The sequence below is a fragment of the Clupea harengus genome, chromosome 9, assembly GCF_900700415.2.
Source record: "Clupea harengus chromosome 9, Ch_v2.0.2, whole genome shotgun sequence".
Classification (NCBI taxonomy): Eukaryota; Metazoa; Chordata; class Actinopteri; order Clupeiformes; family Clupeidae; genus Clupea; species Clupea harengus.
In genome coordinates, this window is record NC_045160.1 from 1,150,051 (window position 1) to 1,159,037 (window position 8,987).

The following is an 8,987-nucleotide window of genomic DNA, read 5'->3' on the forward strand; positions in this document are numbered from 1 at the left end:
ATTTCCATCCACACATCCTGCAATGCTATTTTCAGTCTTTGTAAAAAGCACTGATATCCATAGCAGCTTTCTACATTAAAGAGTACTCCCCTTTCCCAGGAAGAAAAGAAGGGCCTCTAGAGCACCTCTGCCACTGAGGTTCAGAGGCAGAAAAACTGGCATTGCTGAAGGCCCAGATGCCATCATCCGACACCTGATCCAAACACTCAGCCAAGGATTTGGTTGACAAACTCCTCCACGACATGAAATATTTAGTGGGACGCCATCCGTGAAAAGGTGGAGGGGGGGTGTGGGTTTATCTCACTCCTTTTTATCTCTCACGCATTTCAAAGACCCCCCTCTCTCACCTTTCTCGTTTCCCTCGCTCTTGTGCTGAAGGGAATATCAGATGCTCCCCAATAAGACGGAGCAAGATGGCTGATCTGTCTGGTTTCTTCAGCCCTGCTGTGGGGAGCATCAAACATGACACGCGGCAGCGACGAAGAGGGGGAGGAGGAGGAGGAGGAGGAAGAGGCCCGACCGGTAAACAATTCATTAAAAAAAGAAGCTGAGCTGAGCCACTCATCCACAAACACAGCGAACTCTCGGCACTCCAGTGCAGAGAGACGCCGGAATAATGGGGACGAGAGAACAAACAAACAATGGAATTCCAATCTAATGGTCTTTAGAGTAATTTCTTGGACATCAGTCAAAACAGGCACGGAAAAAAGGCGATGACAAAACGCCATCAAAGCAAATAAACAGCAGTGCCAGCGGCGGTGAAAAGCAAACACAAACACACACACATAGACAAACACACACATGCTCAGATACAGAGTGAGTCACTGAGCAGCAAGCCTTGCCATTATCATAAGTCATAACAATGTACTCATAGCCAGGCCCAACATGAGCACAGACTACTTTTTCCAGAAATCTGATGCCACATGAAGACCCTCAACATGGGTAATGTGATATATGTTCATGAAAATCAACTGATATTTTTGCTTGTAAAAATGCTCATAGGAGAGGCTCTAAATTGTGGAAGGCGCCTGAAAACAGGCTACCTGCTATTTGGATAGAATACATTAGAAGTAATAAAGACAAGGGATATCCACAGAGATAGTAGTACTACATCTGTCTTAAACCTTTAGGATCCAGGAACTCTAACAATTTTGTGGATTAAGTTTCTCGTTAACTGTGGAAACAAATAATTATTGATAAAGCAGATTAACCATTGACTGCCTTTTCAACATCTTCTGTGTATAACGGGAATGTTTCATTTGTAAATTAGAATGACCAAACATATGCAAAATATGTAACCTCGTCACAAGAAAGAGTTTGCATTTTGAGATTTTGTCATTGTGAACAGCACAGGAGCCAGTCAATGTGTGCCAAAAACAATGGACTGTGACTCGTGCTTCGAGGATCTGCCTCTGTCCACTTACCTCGTTGACACTCTTTCAGGCCGTGAAGAGAGAGGGCCAGGCGGAGATGCAATCCTCTGTGTCTGTGTGCTCTGACCTCGCTCACGGTAGGTAGTCCGCATGTGTCACGTGTCAAATGTGGCCATGACAAAACAGATAGGAGTATTATAGACACGTTCGCGCGCGCACGACAGCGTTGTGATTCGCAGGAAGACCAAGATGCAGTGTGATCAAATACAACACACAAACACGCGCCCTTCAGCAATGCTCAGCCCTCGCCTGAGAACACGGACTAATTTTAAAAAGGACATGGAACAAGGTGTCAGCCAAAGAGATAGATATCGGGCTTGTTTTCCACTGCGACTCGGAGCAGGGTGAGCTAAATGGTCTCACACGACGGAGCGCCTCCATAAAAGAGTGTCCTTCACCTTTTTCGGAGAGGTGGTTCTAGTAATTATGAGGGGAGAAGTGTATGACAGGTAATGGGATTTTCTCCGCTCTTATAGGTTATTATGCCTCTCGACGGACCCTTGGGTTTCTCTCTTCCTTCTTTTTAAAAGCATTCTTGCGCCCGGAGGGTATGAGGACATAATTTGTCATTTTTTCCCTTAATCTTATCCCAGTTTTTAAGAGGTGCTTCATACCCACTGAGAAACAGTTTCCAAGAAGTAATTCCATGAACCAAAATGGCACAGCACACACACACACACAAACCTGAAATATGTTTTCCTTATAGCCAGTTTGTTGTAGGCTGTCTAGTAGATTGGTTGTTGCTGTATGAGTGCACTGGCTTTTGCAGTCATTCCCAGGAGAGACATATGCTGTGCACTAATATAAAGAGTAGAAGGTCATCAAAAGACTACAAATATTCAGTTTCTCAAAGTTGTAAATAGCAGACAAGCATTAGAGATATCATGTTATTGTTCCTGGAGCTTAATGATGTCCTTGACATTTACTTTACACATCCTCTCTCCAAACAGTGTGTGTGTGTGTGTGTGTGTGTGTGTGTGTGAGAGAGAGAGAAAGAGAGAGAGAGAGAGAGAGTGCTGAAGCATACAAAAATCTGCATGGTGATCGAGACATAAGCAGAAGTTATGGAAATCTCTTCGCATTAAACAGACTACCGCATAAAACAAGACATTATTTATTTTGTCTTTCAGTATTTGCCTCTTTAGTAGTTTAGCCAGATGTGTTTCAGACAGGCCTGGGGAAGGGAAAGAAAGGCCGCTTAAGAAATTCCCTTTTTTATGCGTTGAGATATCATGTATATTTAAATCTATCAGAAAGAATTGCCATTACTTGAGCAGAGTGCTCTCTAGATTCATATTGCAATGTTTCAGCAGACTGATGCAAAATTCAGCAGTCCTGTCTGTGAGTGTGAGCATATGTGCGTGATTGTGTGCAACAGTATATGCAAGAGTGCATTCTGTATGTGTGGGAATGCTTTTTGTGTGTGTTAAAAGAGTGGGTGCATATGTGTGTGTATATCTCTTCTATGTGAGTCTCTCTCTCTGCCTCTCCCTCTGTGTTTGTATACTATGTGAATCTCTATGTGTGTGTCTGTACTGTGTGTGTGTGTGTGTGTGTGTGTGTGTGTGTGTGTGTGTGTGTGTGTGTGTGTGTGTGTGTGTGTGTGTGTGTGTGTGTGTAAATGTGAGGTGAAGCGGAGTTGGCAGGTCGTGGGCGTTTGGGATTTGTAGCGTTTGTCAGGGAGCACATCTCAGCGTGGGGAAAGCCTTCCTTCGTCTGGCCCGGCCGGGACTCTCCCTCTCCCGCTTTCATTAAGGCGATCTTCAATTTTCACAAGCATCTGCTGTACAAAAATCTCCACCAACGTCTTCTTTGATCTACGAGAGACTCATATTCTGAGGATTGACGCAATATGCACATCAAAAATGCAAACACAAATACACACAGGGTACACACACACACACACACACACATACAGACACACAAATGTACCAATCCTTGCCCACTCAGCCCACATCGGCAAAGTTGCCCACTCACAGCAGGGGAACGGAACAAAAGGGGAACTAGGTAAAGTGCAAGTGAATATACTTTTCATCCTGCCTGAATAATTTACACAAACATTAAGCAGGCAGAATGGAAGGATCCTGCTGCAGACTGCGCTGCCTCGCCATCATGGCTATCTTAGAGACCTTACAGTTCCTCTACACCTGAATGTCTGAGGCATTTTCATCAGCTTCGCCCCAATTTATTTGAGTTTAATAAATCCCTCAATTTGTAGGAGAGCAAAATATCGAGTGGCATTTTGAATTAATGTGAGTAGGAGGGCCTTGACTTTCATCAAATGATTGCTGCTGGGTAGAGTTGGGAGAAATGGGTGGTGGGGGGGGGGGGGGGTGGAGGGAAAGAGGGAGGGTGGAGAGAGAGCGAGAGAGATAGGGAGTTAGGAGGGAGGGAGGGATGGAGGGAGCAGGGTGTCAAAGAGAAGGACTTGTGAATGTCATGTTGCAGCACACGCTACAACCACCTTGGCTGCCTACGCATGGGGCCACAGAGGAGCAGCTTAGCGGGGTCAGGCAGGAGTCAAGTGCAGGCCGACAAGCTGTAATCATCGCATGAAGCCATGGGTGATGAACGGAGATTGTACAAAATGGACTTCCCCTCCTTCATATTCCAAATGCACAAATGTTTGTGGTTTATCATGGATGAGTATTTCCCTCTTGGGGCCTCTGTTGTGGTGAAGGGTGACTCTCGGATCATCTATCACGCATGCTAGAGGGGAAAAATTATATAGAAGTTGTGGATGGCCTTGGCTCGAAAGCAGGCTTCAGCTGTTTGTATGACAGCTTCTGGGGATGAATCACTTTGTACCCGCATTGCTCAGTTGATAAAGCTCAGTTGAGAACACTAACATTACCGACATTATGGATTGACTCTGCAGGATGTACATTTACTCTTGTACATTGGAACACAATACATACGCAGCAGTCAGTAATATGACAACAGTCATATGAGACATAATTGTGTAGCACAACACAAACAGGGAACTAGCATGAACTTTCCAAGACCAAACAGAATCAAGGGATAGACACAATAGAGCATTCGGGGGAAATGAGAAGGGATGTAGTAACGGCTGTAACCATATCAAAGGAACTATTTATATCAGCACCTTGAGTCAATTTACAAAAGTTATTCTCTGAAAACTATCAGTAGTGGTACAGAATGGTCTCAGATCTCCGGAGATATCCGGTATCTCTTCTGAGCTCATGACGCCGAACGCGTTCAATAGAAGTGCGCAGCAGGAATCTATACCAATCTGATTACAATCACAAATCCATCGCGCAGCTCGGATCACATACATTCCCTGATGAAGCGACCCCCCTTGGAAGTTTGTTTACATGGATTAACGCTCCTTGAATTACAATCGCACGTAATGACTGCACATTCATGCATCACCTTTCTTATTAAATTCTTATTCAATTAGAGACAATCAAATTGTATTTTTCAGGTCCGTTTACACGGTTTTGACTTGTGAGTGAACGAACCAAAGCATCAACACTGCCATCCTGTGGAAAAGAAACACTTGTAGTCTACGTTAAACGCCCTTTATCCAACGGTGTACTTGTATGTTTGGATGGTCATTCCCTGGATCCAAAGATATGGAAAAACACTGAGAAGCTATGTTAACGGTCAACGGTTTTCATTTTTTTTTTTTTACTTTGCTCTGTGCTGAATTTGGGCGAAGAAAATTATTCTTCAATTCTTTAAAATAATTGTGCAGACAGAGTAGGAATATTTACTCAAGAACATTCACAAGTACGTTTCTGCTTCGTCATAGGCTGTACAAACCTGCTATGAAGCTGTATGGTAGATCGAGCTTTGTGTCGTCTTTTTTCCATGTTAGAATTACCAAGAGAAGAACCCCATGTGTTGGCAGATATAAAACACCAATAGGGGGCAACCTTGCTTCAGTTTGTAAGTTTTCCAACTTCACAGATTTGGGCCACATTTTCTTGTCATTTTGAAATGCACAATTTTCAAATCAGTAAACATATGAATACAGACTTGCAATACAATAATTCAATATTAAAAATGTTAAATCTCTGGAGAAACATTCTCTATAGTAGCTGTTTCATGCCTTTTTCATGGCCTATTGGTATTATTTGTTTAAAACTAAACAAACAAACAAAACATTCCAAAAGTCAACATGTCAAGTTTTGGGAGAAATAAAGTCCAGCTTTATTTTTGTAGCATAGTTATATCTGTTTTCCACTGTACACGTTAAACTTTTTTCTGAACAGTGTGTTCTGATTCTACACCACGGCTCCCCACCCCCCCCCCCCCCCATTTTTACAAATCTGAAAAAGTAAACTCTAAATTCAACAAACACCAGATAACAAAGATGTTGGTGGCTGTGTCTATATGCATAAAAAAACTATTAGAATCTGCCATTTCCACAGAAGCATTGAAGTGTCCAGCATCATGTTCTTGCAACAAACAAAAAATTAAAAGAAATAGATACTAACAACAGGCAAATAATAAATGAAAGCATTAGGAAAAGTCATCATTTAATTGGGTTGAAAATGAAAATGTCAAATTACAAATTATACTCTTTACTCAAAAACCCATGTTAGTTTGCAGTAGAGTATCCAGTCTTGCCCTCCAATCCATTTAGCCATTTTTATTTCTGAAACATGTCCAGTGGTTTAAAATGAGCACACAATGTCATGTGGGTTATTTCTTCACTAGATGTAATTTAAGCCTAATGGACTGGAAATTAAAAATGAATAAAAACTTTGATCTGTTTTGAGTTTAAAGGTACATTCTTGCTCTCATTGCACCATGGGAATGGTACTGAGGCCATTCAAGTTGAGAAGTAAAGATTCACAGAGATTAATGATCGTTATGGGCCTAAACAGCTTTGTCAGTTAGCTCTTCATTCGTTAAAAACTCTATCTTGGGGATGTAGTGCCTGCTTTGTTTTAGAGGGAACCTACTAAGACACATTAACTACAGGAGTGCAAGCTTGGCTCCTTCCAATAATCATGTAAGTGACATGAAGATGCATGAGATGACTGGGACACACCATGAAGAGATGCTCACAAATTGAAATTTAACAGATGCATGTCACTGCCAATTAAACTGTCAAATCTGCTTAAAAACAAGAACATGGTTTGGCCCCAGCGAATGACCCCCTGAGATGTGCTTTAAGATCCTAAAAAGCACAAACGTAAATGTTTCATTCAAAAAATGCCACGGCAGACCAGAACCAGTTGAGGTTTTCTCCCTGTCTGTTGGTAACGTTAATTAGCAGAGATACTCCTGTAAGACTGTTTAAGTGGGAACGTGCTCATACCAGTAAGATTTACCATCCCTCTGGCTGCAGTGGTTGAGTGGGGGGGAAAGGAATATGAATATTAGATGAAATTCTAAAAACAAGATCACTCTATTGCATCATGTGGTGTTCAGAAGCTGAAGCGTCTACCTCCTTCTCTCCTAACTAGAGGTGCAGCGGCACTGCATTCCATGGCTTGTGTTATAAAGAGGAGAAGCTGCCTCGGGCGTACCCACCGGTGAGGCTCCCGTCATATGGGACCTGTGAGCTAGAACAGTCTGTGAAGAAGGGAGGGAAGGCCAGGGTGCACGAGGAGCTGTCCTCCAGGGCCACTGGGGCCGATGGGTCTGAGGGGCTGTACACGCTAGCCTGTCCCTCTGGGCCTGTCCTCATGCCCTCCCCGACCTTCTTCGGAGGCCCCACGCAAGTAGTCCACGGCTCGGCATACACAAACCCACCTGTGACGTAATGCGGAGAGTCGTAAGACACCGGTTCCAGCCCCGCCGCCGAAACGTCCTGCTGGACCCGGGCGAGGCAGCCAGGCCCGTTCTGAAAGAGGTCCTGCTCCAGGAGCATGTTGCTGTAGTCCGGCCCCAGGAGCTCGAAGAACTCGGACGCCTCCGGGTTGCCCCGCTCCAGGTCCTTCAGGGTCATGCCGGAGGTGGAGGTGACCCTGGGGAAGTTCACCGGCTCGGTGAAGAAAGAGGGGGGCAGGTTGCGGTGGCGCAGGGGGGGCTTCTTGGCCCGCTCCCCTCGGTTGTCCTTGGCTGCGGAGTTGAACAGGGCAGCCAGGCTTTTGCTCTGGAGGTTGGCCTGCACCCCATCCCTCTTGGGTGGCATTTTGCCCTGGAAAGTTCCAGGCTGCTGCTGCTGCTGCTGCTGTTGTTGCTGCTGGTGCTGCTGGTGTGGTTGTTGCTGCAGAGACAGTGGTGAGCCCTGCCTCTTGGCCAGGTCCGGAGCCTGGGGGGTGGCCTGAGATGGGCTCTGTTGAGGGGGGCTGCTGGGAGCGATGATCCCTGTGCACCGCTTGATCTGCTTCTGCAGGTACTTGCGGTGGTTCACCTTCCTCTTGGACTTCACTGGCTTGTCCAAGGCCAGCTTGATGTTGCTGGAGGCCGAGTCGATGAAGCTGAGCAGATCCCGCGTGGCCTCCCGGAAGTCGCCCTCGTCCCGGTCAGTGTCGCAGAGCAGGCCTCCCTCCAGATCCTTCTCCATGCCAAACTCCATCACTGAGCCCGGGAAGCAGAAATTCAGGAACTGCGAGTTCATGATGGCGGCCTGAACAGCCATTGCTTCTCTCCCGCTCGAGCTGCTCACAAGCAAACACCTGCTCCTAAACACACCATATCCACTCCACAACCGTCCCAAGATGGAGTTTTTTGATCTTCACTTAAGCATTTTTGGTTGTCCTTTCATGTGCTGGTTAGTTGTTCTGGGTGTCCAGGGCTCTGCTCCGAACTCTTGGTCCTGAAGAGGAACTGTGTTGAAACACTCCTCTCTCCCTTGCGCTCTGGGACTACACTGAAGTGGGAAGAGTGTTTTTTTTGGGGGGGAGGGAGAGTTCTTTTAGGGGGCAGGGCCGATGATGTCAGGACATCAAAGAGGAGGGGCAGAGGGACCCCCGGACTTAACTCTTTGCTCACGCCTGACCACCTGCAACTAAGAGCGGATTTGTCTGAGATGCCCTGCTGAGGCTGAGGACAATGTCCACAACTGGGCAGAAGGGCTCTCCTCTGTGTGTGTGTGTGTGTGTGTGTGTGTGTGTGTGTGTGTGTGTGTGTGTGTGTGTGTGTGTGTGTATGCAATCAGGCTTCATTATGAAACACCGAAAATATCACTTTGGTTACACATTTGGAACTCTAAAAATCACTTTTTATGTGAAACAAGTTTGCTATAGGCAAAATAGTGACTTCAATGGTTGAATGGTTGGAAATTAAACAGAATTAAAACAGAATTTAGCATTTTTCATAGTACTGTTTGTAGTAGACTGGCCTGCAGGAGTTTGTTATGTTTTTTAAACCCTTTAACACAGATATGCCCCATCATCTTACAGAGTGCTTAAATATCTCTTTTTCATGTTACATCCCATTAGGGCTGAAGCTCCAGTACTTAATTGCATGCCCCCAGTACCCGTTGTGACATAATCACGTTGAGTCACAAATTTCACTTGCAAATATTCAAATTTTATAAATAATACATAAGAAATATCTTGCACATTAGTCTTTCAAGTTGTGTTGCTCATCCTAGCAGTATATGTAATATGTAATTAGTTTAGGCCTGCA

General features: G+C 45.0%; 1 protein-coding gene across 1 annotated transcript; it reads right to left on the minus strand.

Annotated features, from left to right (window-relative positions):
- Nucleotides 1-6,906: 6,906 nt before the first annotated feature.
- LOC105903193 (protein FAM181B) lies at nt 6,907-8,462 on the minus strand. The gene has a single exon (XM_031574110.2). It carries the CDS (start codon nt 7,993-7,995, stop codon nt 6,907-6,909), a length of 1,089 nt encoding a protein of 362 aa, XP_031429970.1. The 5' UTR covers nt 7,996-8,462.
- Between the last annotated feature and the right edge of the window lie 525 nt (nt 8,463-8,987).